Genomic DNA, 19,921 nt, shown 5'->3' with positions numbered 1-19,921 from the left:
ATGTCCTTCGAAGCAAAACTTGAGATTCTTTAAGGATGAGATTTGGTGTTTGAAACATCAAAAGCAATAATGACAATGACTAGATGTTGGCTATGGTCAAAACAGGCTTTAAGTGTAAGATTGCTAGATTCAAAGCACTGTTTCCAATTGAAAGTCAGCCAAAACTTTATTCCACAAATTGGAAAGGTTTACAATTGGCTCATTTAGTGTTTCATTTAAAACAATTAAGTCCAGATTCAAAGGATGAAATTGTTCGAAGTTCGAAGCTCTGAGTTGACTTTTAAAACACAAGTGAAAACACAAGTGAAGACAGGGTCAAACAAAGACAAATGAAAAAGAATTTTGTTTATATTAAGATCAGAGCGATTATATCAGCTGACCCTATCTCGGTATGAACTCGAGCTCATAAAAATAAGGAATGGAATAAATAACAAGATCATGAAATTTAGTCCAACAATGATCAATGAACTTTTGTTCTTTCCTTATTCTATCTTCTAAATTTTCTAGCATTGGCTGCATAAGTTGATGTGCTCTCACTTCATAGTAGAGCTCTTCAGCCTTTATTTCGAAAGCCACTTCTCTTAATCCTTGTTCCAATTCATCAATGTCTAAGTCATCCCAATACGCAGAATCTTTATTCTGGAAATCATTGAATTCTTCAATAAAGTTCTCTGCTTCGTACTGAGCATGAATTCGAAGGGACGAAAGTTGGTCTAAAGATTTGTAGTAGCCACAAAATTTCGATGCCAGTAAAGGAGCAATGGAAGTTGGTCCAGAAACATATGAAGTTCTGCCTGAGCAAGAGGATTAAGGACATGGCCCCTAGTCAGAATATCACAAGCCCATCGAAGGTTCTTGAGAGGGACTTCGTCCTCGAGTACATTAAAAGGCAAGTGAGAGAAGGCTGCAAGCAGAAGTTGAGCCTGTTTCCGCTCAGCTGGGGTAGGAGGAGGTAGAGGTTTATAAGGTGGAAAGTATTCTCCATGGATAGGGCAATCTTCAATTTCTTTGTCCAGGAAAGAATTGGTAGGGGAGAAGGTATGCATACTTCAATTTCGGGAGACGAAGAAGAAGGTGTGGACGCTTCTGTTTTCGAGGATGATACGGGAGCAGAAGGAACAAAGGCATTAATATAATCAAGCCAGTCAGAAGAACAGATCTTCGCCTTCTGGGCTAAGAATGATGGGTTATACCCTTGTGCTTCTTCTGGGCGAGGGGCAACGTGCACTATCTTTGTAGGCATGGAAGATGTATACCATGCTACAAGAAGATTCTCCTCCAGACTACGCCGATGGTCAATGGGCACATAGGGATAAACAACTGAACTTGAGTATAGGAAGGAAACTCTAAAGGGTGAGTGAACTCAACAAAATGGTGGTTGATTCGCTTCTTCAAATCATAAGTCTCAGGTACTGACCAGCTTGTCCAGTCAGAACCCCCAGAAGAGGAAGAAGTTGCAGCTTTATCCCATACAGAAATTTGCGAAGAAGAGTTGCTCAAATCCATATTTGTAATTTTCCGAATCAAAGGTTTGAAAGCAGATTGTTCGAACGGTAAAGGTAGGTCAGAGGGGAAAATTCTTATGTCTATGTTTGTAGCCTTCTGAATCGAAGGATTAAGAGCAATGTGTTCGTAATCCAAAGGTCGGTAATTTGCAAAGGCGTCCATGACCTGAATATAGAAAGGTGGGTAAAGGTGGCTAATAAATGCATGCTTTCGATGAGAAATAGCATCGACATATGACTCTTCGTATGCTTCATCACTGGAGGAAAGAATTAATTTGGCCATGAAATGTATCAGTCTGTTCGAATAATAAGACAGTGAAAGTACTTAAAGGATCAAGACGAGAGTATTAATACAGATGGTGAGTGACAGTTGCATTTCTGGGAAGATGCAAAACCCATGCACATTCTAAGACGTGGGAAAAGGGACCCTGATCCACTAATATCACCAAGTCTTGGGTATATTAGTGCGGGGGGTAATGTTGGCTACACATTTTGTGCTAACCAGTGACAATTCGACGCGTGGCAAAGTAAGGGTAATATGGGGAGACCAGGTAGGTCTTCGATCCTGATCATACACATGGCAGTTAATATTGGTTGTTATAAGATCTGAGTAGTAGCGGATCAACAAAGAGATGTACGGCGACGTGGCTTCAACGGTTGCTCACATTCAAATTCGAATATAGGGGGAAAGCCTAACTGCAAGTGAAGGCGTAGTGGAACTACTTATAAGGTAGCATGATCAGCGATTACGGAGAAGCAGTTCGACGGTTTGAAGTACAATTCGATGGTTATCTTCGGAAAGTATAAATAGCAGGAAGGACTTCAGAGAAAGGGACGAAGAAAGATCTAAAGAATTACTTTACATATTCCAGTGTTATTTCCTGTCCTTTATATTTCTGTACTTTAAGTTCCTGCGCTGCACTTCATTTGTAGGAGTAGTTTTCGAGTATATCGCCGCTGTAATTCTCTACGGAACTAAGATCATTGTAAGTTTTTCATACTAATGAAATGCTTCAGTTTATTTAACTGTTCTTATGCTCAAGTTCTCTGAAGTCAAATTACCAGTAAGCCACTAGTAAAAGTCCTCTTTATTGAGGCCAAAAGAACCATAACACAATCGTCTAAATAATTGTTTGGCAATTACAATTCTGTAAGGACTGATTGATCCTTGCTGGCACGCTCATAAATTATAAAAGTAACCTTCGAAAGCCAAAAAGCCAACAGTTTCTCACAAGAAGCAAAGTGATAAACCTGTCAGCATAGGTAGCTTAACCATTAATCCACTTGAGAAGTTGTATTGTCGAAGACTCTTAACATTCAAATCCTTCAACAATCATCAGCTGGGATGGTATCAACTATTCTTGGGCTGCAAACTTTTGGATTGGTAATCAAATTCATAATGGTTTCATGTCAGAACCACCAATACCAAATCCTCAGGCATATTTTAATCAAATTCAAAACCTGGAGCTCGTATAATGTAGGTTAATAGAGATTATTTTCTTGAATTTGGAAGGAAGAAAACATGGACAAAAAAGACTTCAGAAACCTATCCAGTTTAAAAACTATATCAAAAGCAAGCGAAAATGCCACCAGAATTTTGTTACAGAAAGTAGTATCTTCTAAATTTAAAACTATCACCAAGAATAAAGATCAAGAATACAAAGAAAAGAAAACAGAACAGGTTTGTGTTAGAATTGTCACGGTAACTGAACATGGAGGTGGGAAACTCAAATGAAACTCTCAATTTGTATGCTGAAAGAAAAATCACTCTACAATGGACTAGATAACGCCAGCATCCAGAGTCTTCCCACCTTCTCTAATAGCAAATCTCATTCCTTGCTCACATGCCACAAGCATAATTAGCTCTACCACCATTTTGACACGATCCCCAGGCATAACAATCTTCCACTCCTCATCCTCGTCATTCATAATTGAAGCCATCCTCCCGGTAACATTAGTAGTTCTCTTGTTTCTTTTTCAATACATACATAATTGCAACAAACTTAGTATGCGGCGTGATCATCCCCAGCTTAGCCAACACCATACCTCTCCGAACATCAACCTTCTGTACACCCCTAAGCAAAAGCCCATCATTAGCACCAGCAAGTGCTTCATCAAGAATCTTCTGAAACATCTCAACCCGTTGTAGTTCTAGTCTCTCTCAACCCAACAGTGGCAGCATTGTCCCCAACTTTAATTTTCCCCTTTCAACCCTCCCAGTAGCCACTGTCCTGCGCCCAGTAATTGAAAACACATCTTCAATAGCGAGAAGAAAGGGCAAATCAATCTGTCTTTGGGGAATTGGTATATAACTATCAACAGAGTCCATTAATTCATAAATTCCATCAATCCATTGATTATCACCCCTTTTTATATTAGGGTTTACCATTAATGCATCTAAAGCTAACAATGCAGAACTAGAAACAATCGGAACGTCGTCTCTAGGAAATTCATAAGACGATAAAAGTTGGGTACCTCCAATTTGACCAATTCCAGAAGCTCTTTCTCATCAATTTGGTCCTGTTTACCCCAAAAAACAATGTTCCGAACCCTAAACCGACCTCTTTCGCAAGCAAAATGTGTTCCTTCGTTTGCGGCATTGGACTGTCGGTGTCCAAAACCACGAGAATCAGACTGTCCATTTGGGCAGCACCAGTGATCACGTTCTTGATGTAGTTAAAGTTTACCCTTAATCTTAACCCTTAATTTGCATAATTACTACTTTTCTCAAAACTATTCATCGAGAGAAAATTTAAACAATTCTATATTATTTTATTTATTTATTTTGTAAATTGAAAGAGTAACAGAAAGGAACACATTTATATTTGTTCTTATTTTAAAATATTTTCCCGGGAATTATTTTTTGTACAATATTCATAGCAATTGATATGCTAGTAATTTTTGTCCCTTCGGGGATATCCAATAAGCTAGCAACTTTTCGAGTGCTACACATACATATGAAAGTATCCTTGAAAGTACACCAATAAATGCATAGGGCACCTAAATTGTCCGGCGCACAATACAGTGGAACAAATTCAAACTTACACATACATTTGAACAACATATATGTATATATATATTCTCACTGGCAATGCCCTTCTGGGAGACCTACGACCCTGTGGAAGGGTACAATCCTTTGTAGCAAAGATCCATCTTTCTCCTCATCGTCATCAAATTCCAAGACATAACTGCCACAACAACATGAAAACTACGATCACAACCATATTCAAAGGCATTTTTAAGTTACAAATCCCACAAACATCCATCATGAAGACGAAGGGTATGTTTGGTTTAGCTTTGTAGAGTGATTTTGGGAAATTTTTTTTAAAAAACTTGTTTGGTTTGTAATTTTTCCAAAACAATTTCCAAAATCATTTTCTCTCTCTTACACATTAATCAATCACTTTTTCTCTTTCATCTCTTCTTGTTAATCACTTTTTCTTTCACACACATCTACTCAATTACAACAAAATATCAAATCATTCCAAACTCCCAAACTCTAAAACTACTTTCAAAATACACAACCAAACAAACCAAAAAAATTTATAAACTCTCTCCAAAACAATTTTTAAAAACAACTCTCTCAAAACCAAACCAAACACACCCAAAATTTCTGGGATTAGCTCCATTACCCCTAATAATACCAACTCACATGGAAATTATATCACTAATTGTTTTCCAAACATTCAAGATCCCATTGTTATTCAGCATATTAAATCATGTTATCATTAACAAAAGTTTAAATAAAACTTATCGGGATAAAAAATAGTTCACTGTTTTACCCAATTACACTTTGTTTGGAAGAACAGAAGAGAAAATAAAAGAAATGATTACTTCAATTAGGAGAGAAAAGAGAATGAATTCTTTTTGGTTAAACTCATGAGAGAAGAAAATAAATTGTTTCATGTTATATTACCAAAATAATCTTTTATATGTTTTTATAGGTGTCAGCTTTTCTATTTCTTCTATATGTTGGGCAGTTTTGGTATTATGAAAAATAGTATTCTATCGATTACTTTTCTCTCCAACCTCTCCAATTTTGGAGAGATTTAAAATGAGAATTTTAAGAGAATTTGTTTTCTTTCTATTTCTTCCCAATTCACAATAATTCTCTCCTCTTTATTAGTCCAAAACACAAGTGATATGAACAAAGAGAAATGCATTTATTTATTTTTTTCTTTCCAAATTCCCCAATCCAAACCAACTGTAAATAATTATATCATCTGGCATTTCTATTTGGTTCACAAATGCCACAAAAATGCATTATTCCCGTGTGTGTAATATTCAAATAAAAGAAAAGAGGAAGCCACTTACTCATCAGCCCTCCTCTGAAAATTCATGAAAAATAGTCGAGAACATCATGTGGCATGCAAAATGCAAGAAGTGGTCAGTTCGGCCGTGCACCACCAGGTTCAAATTTTAAAGAAGCCGGAGAATCAAATGCAAGAACAACAAATCACAATTTGGATCCGAAACACATGGACAAACTGTTTACCTTGCGAGGTTGAACTACAGTTGCTTTATACAATGCAGTTGCTGACGGATACACAGCCAAAACTTGTTTCCCAGTAGGGAAATCTCGAGCACCAGAGGGATCATTCCGCTTTGGGAAAGGTATAATATGTGACCAAGGCAGCTTGTACATTCTGAAATTAGAAATTCGATAAAGAATTAAAATCCATCTTTCAGATGTCGTAATAAACCACATTTGATCAAGTAAACAGTAAGAAACAAAATGCATTGTCTAAACCCTCAATATTTCTGATTATTGAATTTAAGAAGTCAATCTAAAGCAATCCAGGAAGTCACAACAAAAGTTACCTCTGGCCGCCACCCTCTTCATCATCACCAGGCTCCTCATCAAGTACTTCAAATCTGTATATAAAGATATATTAGACAATGATTAAATAGATATTAAGATAAAATAAAACAGTCATGTTCTTCATTTTGTTCCATCACAATTAAGCTTCCAACATACGTTATAGCTCTTTCTCCTCCTACAAAACTACAGAGAACCTATTATAGGAGGATGGCTGTAGAGAATAACAACAAATAATATTTTCCGGTGTATACAAACATGACAGGACATCTCACCACCTAAGCCACAAAGCAAGATATGTGCATCAAATTTGGAACATACAATCAATGGTGAACCCAAAAACCTTATCCAGTATCAAATTTGCAAAATGCAAGAAATTTGTTTTAAAACTTTCCACATTGTTGCTACTCCATTCCGTGAGGCTTCCATGTCAATATAAAAGCCTCATCCTAATGAATGCTATCCCACATCAGCAATGCACTAAAGCTTAAAAGCCTTTGGTTCTATTAGAAGATGGCACACACACTCGTCTTCCAACGTGGATGAGCTGTCTCATGTGAAGGGAGCTTGTGCCATATGCTGTAGGTCCCACCCGTGTAAAACTCACGAATTTGACCATATAAATTCACGGATTTGACCCATTTTTGCATCAAAGACTTGCACTTCAATAACAAGAAGCAATAGTCATTGCTTTCTCAACAAAACATATTAGACCAGCCCGTCTGGTGGCCAAATCAACAGAACAATTTGATTTATGCTTCATAGATTATCAGATTAAACTTCAAACATATTCCTTGGTCCAAAAAACAAAAACTTAAAAAGAAAAAAGATAAGGCGTGCGTGCATGTGTGTGAGAGAGAGGAGGGGTGCAGGAGAATGAACGGCATCCAAAGCACAATCTTATGTTGGGTGGAACTGAAAGTGAACTTACTCTCTAGTTTCCCTATCAAAATGAATAACTTTAACAACAAACCACTCATCATACTCAGCATTTTCTTGTGTGACCCTAGCTGCTACCACTACAACAAATCGCACCTTTGGCGACCATTTTTAGTGACTAATCAAATTTTAGTCACCGAAAGTACATTTTTTGGCGAATAAAATTTATATTTGTCGGCATTGGTTCAAGATATCTCTACTAAAATATTTTAATCAATAAATATTGCTTATTAAATTTAAATTTAGTCGGTAAAAACTCAAGTTTCAACGACTAAAAATTTGATTGGTCGCTGTTAGCCCAAATTTTAGGCCCAAAAAAAAAATAAATTAATCATTAATATTGGTTTTTCCCAACTAAAATTAAAATTAGTCGCCAAATAGTACTTTTGGCGACTAATATTTTCGTCGCTGTTAAGTAACCCTTTGGCGACAAAAAAATTGGTTGGCAAATACAAAGTTTTGGTGACTAAAAAAAATTTTAGTCACGGTACATTCATTTTGTCCGACCAAAAAAAACTAGTCACCAAATGTCTACTTTCAACGACTAACATTTTAGTCGCTGTTAGAATTGGTTTGGCTACTAAATAATTTAGTCATTATTACTTTAATTTTTGCTGACAAAATTTTACATTAGTCGCCAAAGGTGCCAAAATTATGGTGGGAAAATAAAGAGATATTTGTTGCCTGCCCAGGTATTCTCCTCTGTTTAGAAATACAAAATGCTTCTCTCTCTCCCACACATCAGTCACCACCACACCTCACCTTACCGCCAGCGCTCACCACCGGGAAGCATTCGACGTCGCACATCGCCACTGCCACCACCGCAATACCAGGTTATCTCTCGCTCTTCCTCTCAGTCTCGCGCTCTCTCTCGCTCTCACTATCGCTCTCCCACTTGTTGTATCCCCAAATCGACGAACAACGACGTGATGACGAACAATTCATTGCTGATCTGCTCTGGTTCTCCCTAAATCTCTCCACCGTAGGGTTTTGACTTTATCTTCCTTCACATTATAGGGTAAGTTTTTCTCTATTGCATAGATGTATCCATAGACTCGTGTCTCTGTGTTTATAAAGATGGTCAAATTTATGTAATTTTTTCAGGTAAATTGTTTGATTTTGTTGGACTCTTTGTGGTTCAATTAAAGGTTGATTTCAGTCTGTTAAAGTGATTAGATAGATTGCAAGCCATGGGTTCCCATTCTGTTTTCATGTTATGCTTCGTTGCTTAGGGTTTAATTTTGTTCAAGGTATGATAAGTTAGATTGTAATTTGTTTGATGTGTGATTTTTTTTTTTTTTTTTTTTGGTTGTGAATTTTAGGTTTTCAACTTCAAGAAGGGGTTCATTCAAAAAAGAAAAAAGAAAAACACTTCGAGAAGCGAAATTAGTATTGGCTTCAAATGGGCAAACCACAAAACCCCCACCAAACCCATCTCTATTGCAAAGTGGCCAAGTTTTCCAAGTAATATGCAATGGAGTTTGTTATGTCGCTTGGCAGATGGCTTCATTCTTGATTTATTGTGTATTAATGTATGGATTTCATTAAGTTTAATTTGATGGATAAGAGTCAAGATTTCCTTAATATATATATATATATATATATATTTTGGACTTGGGGCTTGTTTTTTGGAAAAACAAAGGGACTGACTATGGACTTTGGAGGATAGCTTTCCTTGGTTATTTTATTTCAATAATAAGAAAATGAGATAAAATATGCATTTATGTATAACATTTTCCTTTTTTTCAGAAAATGTTTTCCATCCAATCACACGTAACGTAAATGTGCTAATCTTCTTTTTAATTGGTGTCAAACCTTTTATTGACAAAGCAGTTGGCGTTAGACCAAGAGATTCAAAAGTATCACATCAATTTCTTGCTTACATATTTTGCTATATTTGAAGTCATTCTTAATATACCCCATCTGTAGTTAGCTAGAAATAAGGATTTTAGGGTGATAATTCTTTTATTAGAATCATAAGCAAATATGATTGTGATTTTCTTCTTAAACTGGTGCATCATTTTGGTTCTGTACTTGTGTTCATTCTTCATTTTCTGATACTTGTACTATTCCTTGCATATATATTGTTTCTCAAAATGAGTAGTGAAGCTCAGAATGGTAGAAGTGGTGCATGGAAAATGTTGATTGCTACCCCTACCTCTATCACTTCTTTATCTGATTGAAGTTAGGTTTTATTCAAGTGTAAAAAAAATTTCGTGCTAATGGTGCTAATGGGCTGGAAATTGTTTAGATTCGATTCAAGTTGGACTGGATGCACGTTGTCTTTATAGGTGGTACAAGCACTTCAGCTCCTATTCCAGCAAGTGGTTCTCAAAGGTCACTCCATTAGTATTGAAACTATTAGACTTTTGCTTCAGCTTTATATGAATCTAGCTTTATGACATCAGTTCGCTTGTTTGACCAAGTCAATTTATTTCATTGAACTAATTGTTTATTAGTACTCTCAATATTTTGGAATTTTTGACTGATTCATAGATATTTTTTTGGATGTTTAAAATCATATTCTAGACATTAATGAATTTTATGGTTGTTTATTAGTACTCTCATCATTTGATGCTTATTGGAAATTAATGAATTTTATGGTTGTTTATTAGTACTCTCATCATAAAGAAGAGACCTCCAACTACCGTATGAACTCCCTCAACTTCTTTATCTGGTAATCTCTTTGTTCTCCTCATTTCTCTCTCAAATCTCCTCTCTCTTTGTTTCTTCTTATTTTATTATTTGAATCTACTTCTAGGGTTTGGATCAACGTATTCACCAATTCTTCTCTTACCTGATGTCTGTCGTGATTTTGAATTGGTTAATTATTTCCCTCTTTCATCAATTCTGTTATTTGAATTGTTCTGTTCGGTTATGTGTTGAATTTTGATCGGGATTGCTAGAATTGATCACCTAAGTATGTTTTGGTGGTTTTGGGGTCCTTAGAGACATGTTTGGCACAACAGAAACAGATCAATAGAGGAAGTTTTCCAAACGGTTTTGTTTTTGGGACTGCCTCTTCTTCTTATCAGGTTGGTTTTTTTTCTTCATGAGTGTTAATTTACTCATGAGTTGTTTCATTTACTCATTTGTACTATTGGATTTTTTTTTTTTTTTTGACAAGTATTTTTCTATCTCCTTGGGATTTTTATTTTCTAGAAGGTCAATGGACGAAGTTATTTGGCTATAGCATCAGCTTTAGAATCATCTAAGCATAAGTTTAAATGCTTACAGGATTCCCTGAGGCCGCGGGAGGCACAAGGAGTTAAGAAGCTTCCAAAGTGAGTGCTCAAGTAATTTTTCTACCTGAAAGACTTAGATTCTCCTTTTTCTTATTCAGATAATTGGCTATAAACTCCATGCTCTTTCTTTTCTCTGAAACATTGTTCTTTTAATGAATGCGACTCTACGGTGATTATGGTGTTTACATTTTGGTTCCGTATGGTATAAATTTTAAAATCACTGCTGTAATTATAGCGCGCACACAGTATAATGGTTGATGATGTTACATCTTTCAAACTTAATAACATATGTGCATAAATGTTCTTTTGTTTCCATAGAACTTGTCGAACTATTTAGTTGACGATACATATCTATATCTACAAATTGTCAGAAAATTTGCTTTATGCATCTGTCAAATTTGAGGTGCTATTGTAAAGAAGTTAGGATATGTATAAGATTAAGGAGTAGTGTTTGAAAATAAACTATTTAAGCATCTTCTTTCCAATTTTTCAAGACTCAAGTAATTAGCATTCTTTTGCTCATCTTGCTGTCCATTTGTTACTCTTGGTGGTGGTTCACCTTTTTTATTCCAAGTTTATGTTCATCTTTGTGTCACTAGATTCCTTCTTTAATCTTAACATAAGCTTCTTGTTAGTAGCATAATAATTGACTGTGTGAATGAATATTCAGTAATGCTCTTCATTCATTATGCTTTGAGCCTTCTGGTACATGTTTGGAACATTCATGTTACGAATAGAGACACACATCAATTGGAGTTTTATACTTGTCAATAAGTTTGAAAATTAGGTGGCCAAATACCAAATTTTATACATGCAGATTTGCAAATTCACTAGTAGAATGGTTCTCACTCAAGGAAAATAGGTGTTGTCATTGAATTTCACTTGTTCAAGATGCTTAAGTTCCCATTAAGTTGAGTTCAACTGGTTGTGATTTTCCTTTTTTGGATATCTGGGTTTTTTGTGATTTAGTTAATTGGGTGTGAATTAGAATTTAGCTTATAATTTACATTTGAATTAGAATTTTGATTTGGTTGTTATTTTGGTTCATCTGTGTGTTTGGTTGTTATTTTACACATAATTAATAGAAGTCACCTTGCATCCTCAATGAAAATCCTAGGTTTTGTAGTCTTCTGATTTGCCATATGGGTCTTTCTTGTTCTTATTTATCATTATTGGCTTCATAATATCATTTGGAATATATGTCGACAAATTGAAAGTTCCAATGGATTTAGATTATGGGTAGAATTTTTATGATGGTTTTAAGATCCTCTGTTATTGCATTTCACCTAAGTTCACCTTGGATTTGTTAAAGTCATTCCATAGGCAGCTTCCCTTTTCCTATTGTAGGTTTTAACTCATTTGCTGAGAATGGATAGATGAGCATCACAATATGTGCTGATTTATTAATATTGATTTAAAGCATCTCATAAAGCATAAAGGTGGGGACATAAAGCTTAACTCATAAAGCATCTCCTAAAACTACATAAAGGTGGGGACACCTTCCTCATTTTCTTCATTTTTCTCAATACTTGAATGTTTATATCACAACACAGACACAAATAGTTTATGTGATACATCGTCACATGTTTGGTCCTTGTGATTAATCTTTCATAAACCATATGCAATTTTGAAGCCTTTTAAGATAGTTTATGTACTTTGTCATGTGCTTGGTCCATGTAGTTAATCTGTGTGCACGTGCATGTGTTAATTTTTACTCAAACTTATCTATTTACTCTGACAACTTTCTTTAGTGTTTTTGGGTCAGTTTTGGTTATTTTTATAATTCCTTTAAGATTCTTATTTGAACTAAAATCACTTATCCACCGTGTGGCTCTCACGAACAACTTCCCTATGACAAATAGGACTTGTGACAACTGACGAAATGTAATTCGAACCTGTAGGTTGGGAGTTAGAATCGAATAAGCCCTAAACTTAGTCGGAAAAGGGATTTCCGGCGGCGAAAATTCAAAACAGTCCCCGAACTACTGTGTGGCTCACATGGATAGCTTCGCCATGACAAATAGGACTTATGAGAACTGACAGAACGTAATTTGGACCCATAAGTTGGGAGTTAGAGCCGAATACGCCCTAAACTTAGTCAACAAAGGACTTTCCGGAAGCGAAAATTCATAATAGCCCCCGAACCACCGTATGGCTCACACGGATAGTTCTCCCATGACAAATAGGACTTGTAAGAACTGACGGAACGTAATTCGGACCTGCAGGTTGGGAGTTAGAGCCGAATACGCCCTAAACTTACTCAAAAAAGGGCGTTTCGGGGGCAAAAATTCAACACAGCCCCCGAACGACCGTGTGGCTCGCACGGATAGCTTCGTCATGACAAATAGGACTTGTGACAACTAACAGAACATAATTCGGACCCGTAGGTTGGGAGTTAGAGCCGAATACGCCCTAAACTTTCCTCGAAAAAGGGCGTTTCGGGGGCAAAAATTCAAAATAGCCCTCGAACGACCGTGTGGCTCACACGGATAGCTTCGTCATGACAAATAGGACTTGTAAGAACTGACGGAACGTAATTCGGACCCATAGGTTGGGAGTTAGAACCAAATACGCCCTAAACTTACTCGAAAAAGGGCGTTTCGGGGGCGAAAATTCAAAACAGCCCCCGAACGACCGTGTGGCTCACACGGATAGCTTCGCCATGACAAATAAGACGTGTGAGAACTGACGGAACATAATTCGGACCCATAAGTTGAGAGTTAGAGCCGAATACGCCCTAAACTTAGTCGAAAAATGACTTTTCGGGGGCGAAAATTCATAACAGTCCCCGAACCACTGTGTGGCTCACACGGACAGTTCCCCCATGACAAATAGGACTTGTGAGAAATGACAAAACATAATTCGGACCCGTAGGATGGGAGTTAGAGCCGAATACGCCCTAAACTTACTCGAAAAAGGGCGTTCCGGGGGCGAAAATTCAACACAGCCGCCGAACGACTGTGTGGCTCGCACGGATAGCTTTGCCATGACAAATAGGACTTGTAACAACAGACGGAACGTAATTCGGACCCGTAAGTTAGGAGTTAGAGCCAAATACGCCCTAAACTTACTCAAAAAATGGCGTTTCGAGGGCGAAAATTCAACACAGCCGCCGAACGACTGTGTGGCTCACACGGATAGCTTTGCCATGACAAATAGGACTTGTAGCAACAGACGAAACGTAATTCAGACCCGTAAGTTGGGAGTTAGAGCTGAATACGTCCTAAACTTACTCGAAAAAAGGCGTTTCAGGGGCGAAAATTCAAAACAGCCCCCAAACGACCGTGTGGCTCACACGGATAGCTTCGCCATGACAAATAGGACTTGTGAGAACTGACGGAACGTAATTCGGACCCGTAGGCTGGGAGTTAGAGCCGAATACGCCCTAAACTTAGTCAGAAAAGGGCGTTTCGGGGGCGAAAATTCAACACAGCCCCCGAACGACTGCGTGGCGCACACGGATAGCTTTGCCATGACAAATAGGACTTGTGACAACTGACGGAACGTAATTCAGACCTGTAGGTTGGGAGTTAGAGCCGAATACGCCGTAAACTTAGTCGAAAAATGGCATTTTGGGAGCGAAAATTCAAAACAACCCCCGACCACCGTGTGACTCACACAGATAGTTCGCCCATGACAAATAGGACTTGTGACAACTGACGGAACGTAATCCGGACTCGTAGGTTGGGAGTTAGAGCCGAATACTTCCTAAACTTAGTCGAAAAAGGACTTTCTGGGAGCGAAAATTCAACACAACCCGCGAACGACCGTGTGGCTCGCACGGATAGCTTCGCCATGACAAATAGGACTTGTGAGAACTGATGGAACGTAATTCGGACCCGTAAGTTGGGAGTTAGAGCCGAATACACCCTAAACTTAGTCCAAAAAGAGCGTTTCGAGGGCAAAAATTCAAAACAGCTCCCGAACCACCGTGTGGCTCACACGGACAGTTCCCCCATGACAACTAGGACTTGTGACAACTGACGGAACGTAATTCAGACCCATAGGTTGGGAGTTAGAGCCGAATACGCCCTAAACTTAGTCGAAAAAAGACTTTCTGGGGGCGAAAATTCATAACAGCCCCCAAACCACCGTGTGGCTCACACGGACAGTTCCCCCATGACAAATAGGACTTGTGAGAACTGACGGAACGTAATTCGGACCCGTAGGTTGGGAGTTAGAGCCAAATACGCCCTAAACTTACTCGAAAAAGGGCTTTCCAGGGGCAAAAATTCATAACACCCCCCGAATACGCCTTACGCTTAGTCGAAAAACTTGCAACACTTAGTTTAAAAAGCAATAACTTTATTAAAATAACATCTACAAATTCTAATAATTGCCTTTATATATTTATAGGACGAAGAAATTACAAATTACATTGTTTGTGCAGTTGGTTGGAATAAATATTGCATGATACATATATATATATATATACTTTCTTTTATTTCCAAAAAGACATTTCTCGATTGTTCTACCTTAAATGCATGTTAGAACATGTTCCACATGACTAACTGAATTGATATTTTGTAACCAATTCTAATTTTTTTTTTTTTGTTTTTCTTGGTAGATGGCTTTGTTGCGTGGACTTGTGGATAATCCATATTGGTGTATGGAGAAGAATTTTCACTTTTGTGTAGAACTAATATAGTACTTTTGTCGTCCTCAGCTTTTGTGTAGTTCTTTATTACTAATACAGAAAACTTTTGGCAATCAACAGATAATGACTGTCATGGTACATAGATCACCTTCTGTCGTGATACATGTATACCATTTGTCGGCGTACATATAGGACATTTTGTCATGGTCCATAGAAAATTTTTATCGTGGTACATATATCACCTTTTGTTGTGGTACAGATTATGATGGTAATTTGTACCATGCCAAATGGTAATTTCGCTTGGTAGTAAATGTATTTTTTTGTATACGGAGGGCTTTGATTTTTATATAATATATTTTGTATAGAATTATTATTTTAGTTTGCACAATAGTTGATTTGTATGGACTTTGATATTTAATGTTATTTATTTTTGGTATATGGATGCAGATTGTGGAATGATTTATAGTATGTATCATTTTGTTTTTATACTTACTACAGGTTGCATTGTATATAGACAGGTTGTGGAGAAATTATAATTTCGCGATAAAACATATTATCATATTTTTGGCAACGAAACAATTAGTAGTTAACAAGAAATTGAGAAAAGACATTTGGCGACTAAAAGTTTTATAACAAAAAAAAAAAGACATTTGACAACTAAAAGTTTTGTAGAAAAAAAAAAAAAGACATTTAGCGACTAAAAGTTTTGTAGCAAAAAAAAAAGACATTTAGCGACTAAAATTTTAGTAGTCAAAAGAAAATCAAACATTTGGCGACTAAAATATTGCGTAGCTAAAAACAAAAAACTAAATTATAAACACTTTTGCCGACTAAAATTTTAGTAGCCAAAAATATAGAACTTTAGGCGACCAAATATTTAGTAGCCAAAAGAGAAATTCTTTGCCGACTAAACATTTAGTAGCCAAAGATGGGGACTTTCAGCGACTAAATTTTAGTAGCTAAAAAAAAACTCTTTGCCGACTAAAATTTTAGTAACTAAAAAGGTGGGACTTTAGGTGACTAAAAGTTTGGTCGCCGAAAAGGATCTAATTTAATTTAATGTCCAACTTTTCAGCGACTAAATATTTAGTCGCCAAATGAATACTTTGGCGAATTAAATAACTTTAGTCGCTAATTAGCTTTCCTGACTACTCTTCTGCTACTAATTTTGCGACCAAAAAATTTAATCGCTAAAGCCCTTCGGCGACTAAAAATTGACTATTGGCGACTAAAAATTTAGTCGCCAAAAGTGAAAATTCTTTTAGTGTACCTGAGAAATATAGTAGACGTTAGGGAGGGAAATGTAATGTTCCTCCAGCGTAAAAGATTACACTAGGACTGCCTAAAGAATAAGTCAAGTAAAAAAAATTGAATTGGATGCATGATATAGAACAACAAATGCAAAAAATAAATCACTTCAGAACTTGATAAGTACTTGTTCACCCTTCAGACTAGCAAGAGCATCTAGGTCGTTTCGCACTGATGGAGTAGGCCTTGAGATATCTGAATCAGCCTTCATTCGTTTCTTTTTCTGTTCATTACCTTCTGCATGAACATAATACCTAATTTAACACTTAAACAAGAGTAAAGAAAGCAGAATGAGCTTAAAGCATGGAAGCTTCACAAAGAACAACACCAAGGATGCATTGGAATTTAAGGCATGAAAAGTGCATTTCATTCACTCCTTCACCTAGGCCATGTGTACAAGTGATCAAGATCAGACACCATTCCTTTTGTGCCACATTTTACTTGGTTATGTAAGTAGTTAGCTTAATGTTTAACACAGCAACATGAGAACTAACACAATCACATTTTTTTTTTTTTTTTTGATAAATAAAGAACTAACACAATCACATGTTAAAATACATATTCACTGCATTAGCTATCAGCGCATCTAGCATGCGTATAGTATCATAAATGAAAGATTATTTAAGTCCAATATGAATTTCTCTTGATGGATTCCTCATTACTGCCCTCAGGAGAAACAACATTTACAAGGTACATCAGAGAACAGTAATACAGTGTTGCCATGGTTTAAGTAACAATGACTAATCATCCATCAAAGTTAACTACCTCCCACTATGTTGCCCACCAATACCTTTGGCAAGAGCAAAATGAAGAAGAAGAAGAAAGGAAGGAAGGAGGGGATGACAAAAAAAGACATCCAAAAAATTTAAAAACAAAAAACTCAAGGAAGAAGGGGGGGAAAAACACATGCAAATTGTCAATTTCCTAAAACAAGTAAATTGAACTATCTACCTAAGGTGTCTGCTCATCACACAGCTATTTGAGACAATAACAGTCTCAGTGTTTTAGATAAAATATCTTTGATACAGCAGCAAGCTTAGAGTGTCTTTTTCTTTGCGTTTTCTGGCAATCATTTCTAAGAGGCGCCCTATTTTCCGTATTTTGGATCTTTAAAGGGCACCCTTCAAATACACGAACATATATATAGATTTCACAAGTCATCCATAATCCATTACAAGGGTTCCAATGTATGAAAATGTGAAACAAAAGAGAGCACAAAGAAGGTAAATTGAAAATAATTACAAACCTAACATGTTGAGGAAACGTTTTCCATTGATGTGCTCCTCAGACTTATTGACAATATTTCCTGTTAGCGTACAGATCAACTCTGAGCTACAAGGCCACACAAAAAGGATTAAAATCAGCACCCAACAAAAACAAAAAAAAAAAAAAACTGAAAAGGCTGATACTGAATAGCCTTTCATGTTTGTATAGAAAACACTTTCTAGTCATGGCTTCCTCTTTTTCTTTTATGCTCCGTTTGCTTGATAGGCCTTTATGCTGAAGCTCTTAAAATAAAGTATATCATTTACTCTATTTAATTGTTAAAAAAAAATAGAAGAATAATTACATACTCAAGACCAAATCTTAGAAATTTTTATTTACGCATTACCCAAGAAGACAAAAAGTCACAACCCAACAAAGCCGAATTGGCTAGTGCAATAACTAGTCTTAGCTCAAATAAGCTTGCAAATAAACTTAAAAGAGTGTTTTGAGTGGTGGAATTGGCATTTGAAAATGGAATTTGATATGTTTCAAATCAAAGGAATTTATAATGGGATTTGAATGAGGGGAAAAAAAAAACTCATGAAAAATGGTTGGATTTTACAGGAACTAGAATTAGTAAATTTTTTATCTAAACCCATTACCCACCCAACCACCGCTTCTTGTAACTTGCCTACTAGCTAACAAGGGCATCATCATCTTAAAAGAGTTTTCCTTCTCAATTCCTTGCCCATCTTGCAATCCTATTTCTAAAAGAATTTGGCTCCAAACACCTTGCTAAAATTCTTCTAAAGTTTCATATTCCTTGAGGTTTTCTTTGTCTTTCTCTGCAAACAAATGGATACCATAATAATGAATTTCCTCCAACCCCAACATTGAAAAAAAGAAAAAAAAAATCATAAATTCTTTTCATCCAAACAAGCAGACCTAGAAACTCGTTCAAATCATCAATCTGGCCTGTATCAAAATAATATAAACAATCATAAACCCATCTCTTCACAAAATAATACAATCTTCTTCAAGACTTCACACAAAAACAAATTTTCTTTTCAATCACAAATACCCAAAACCCCTAAATTAACATAAACCCATCTCTTCACAAAATAATACAAACTTCTTCAAGGCTTCACACAACAACATAATTTTTTTTTTTTTTTTGCCAATCACAAATACCAGAAACCCTAACTTAACATAAACCCATCACTTCACAACATAATACAAACTTCTTCAAGACTTCACACAACAACATAATTTTTTTTTCCAATCACAAATATTCAAAACCTCTAAATTAACATAACCCATCTCTTCACAAAATAATACAAACTTCTTCAAGCCTTCACACAAAAACATCATTTTTTTTTCAATCACAAATACCCAAACCCCTAAATCAACATAAACCCATCTCTTCACAAAATAATACAAACTTCTTCAGACCTTCACACAAAAACATAATTTTTTTTTTCAATCACAAATACCCAAAACCCCTAAATTAACATAAACCCATCTCTTCACAAAATAATACAAACTTCTTCAATCTTCACACAAAAGAATAAAAAAAAATTTTAATCACAAATACTCAAAACCCCAAAATTAATTGAACAGAAGCCACGATCCACCTTGGCATGATGATATATAAACCCTAAATAAACCGAGAGAGATAGAGAGAGAGGGGTTTACAGACCGGACGAGATGGTCTTGGTGGAACGTGTTGAGAGGGGGCTTATTATGAGCCAAAGCGGCGTCAATGAGTCCAATCCAACAGCGCTTGCTTTGAGCGTACGAGTCCCTGGCGTGAGAAGGGACTTCATGCCCAATCTCCACGCATTTGAACCTCCCATTCTCCAGCTTCTTGAATTTCGGCCTCCCCGGTATGTTTTTCCCTTCCTTTCCCTTTCCTTCTTCTTCCTTCTTCTCTCTCTCTCTCTCTCTCTCTCTCTCGTCTCTGCAACACCACCGCTCTATTCAGTAGGGCAACATACTTGTAGAGTTAATTGTACTTGACACCCTCATATTTTACGTAAATAAAATTTCACATTCGCCTTTTTTTTCACAAACTTTTATATTATTAAATTATTTCTCTCAATATGTGTAAACAAATTCTCTCTCTAGATGTGAGATTTTCTACCAACGAGTATAGTCTATAGGTTTATCCTTGGTTTTCCCTATGTTTCTGAGTTTTTCTTACCTTCGACTTTCACAGCCTTTCTCACTCTCTGTCTGCTCAATATTTACTTACCTTTTCTTTTTCAACCCTTCCTTGTATAGTCTCTTCAGTCTAATTCCA

The 19,921-nt window shown here is 36.4% G+C and overlaps 2 protein-coding genes and 1 pseudogene across 10 annotated transcripts in view; all 3 read right to left on the bottom strand.

The window, feature by feature from the left end:
- The window catches only part of LOC114316257 (Surfeit locus protein 2 (SURF2)), a 64,737-nt gene extending 45,153 nt beyond the window's left edge, over positions 1 to 19,584 (bottom strand). Inside the window, exon 1 of one of the 3 annotated variants that reach the window (XM_082922797.1) lies at positions 19,566 to 19,584. The gene's annotated coding sequence lies outside the window, so the exon portion shown is untranslated. Of the gene's footprint in view, positions 1 to 19,561 lie in introns of all 3 variants that reach the window. The other 2 variants (XM_082922798.1, XM_082922800.1) reach the window with 2 other exon arrangements.
- LOC114316307 (elongation factor Tu, chloroplastic-like) lies at positions 3,270 to 5,216 on the bottom strand (annotated as a pseudogene).
- On the bottom strand, positions 4,312 to 19,607 carry LOC114316308 (uncharacterized). 7 transcript variants are annotated; one of them, XR_014365497.1, is made up of 7 exons: positions 19,319 to 19,607; positions 17,660 to 17,740; positions 16,541 to 16,650; positions 6,327 to 6,380; positions 6,001 to 6,151; positions 5,820 to 5,833; positions 4,312 to 4,693 (listed from the first exon to the last, which is right to left on the bottom strand). XR_014365497.1 is itself a non-coding variant. In XM_082922801.1 (7 exons), exons 1-5 carry the CDS (start codon positions 19,473 to 19,475, stop codon positions 6,015 to 6,017), a joined length of 531 nt encoding a protein of 176 aa, XP_082778927.1. In that variant the 5' UTR covers positions 19,476 to 19,607; the 3' UTR covers positions 4,312 to 4,693; positions 5,820 to 5,833; positions 6,001 to 6,014. The 7 variants fall into 7 exon arrangements, 5 of the variants coding, with proteins under 5 accessions (XP_082778927.1, XP_082778928.1, XP_082778929.1 ...); XM_082922801.1 differs by having other exon boundaries at positions 16,549 to 16,650; XR_014365498.1 differs by lacking the exon at positions 5,820 to 5,833.
- Positions 19,608 to 19,921: the final 314 nt, after the last annotated feature.

This window comes from Camellia sinensis, chromosome 4 (assembly GCF_055761805.1).
Source record: "Camellia sinensis isolate YWXY chromosome 4, ASM5576180v1, whole genome shotgun sequence".
NCBI classification, from domain to species: Eukaryota; Viridiplantae; Streptophyta; class Magnoliopsida; order Ericales; family Theaceae; genus Camellia; species Camellia sinensis.
The sequence above is the reverse complement of the archived record's forward strand: the minus strand, read 5'-3'. Positions and strand labels throughout refer to the sequence as shown.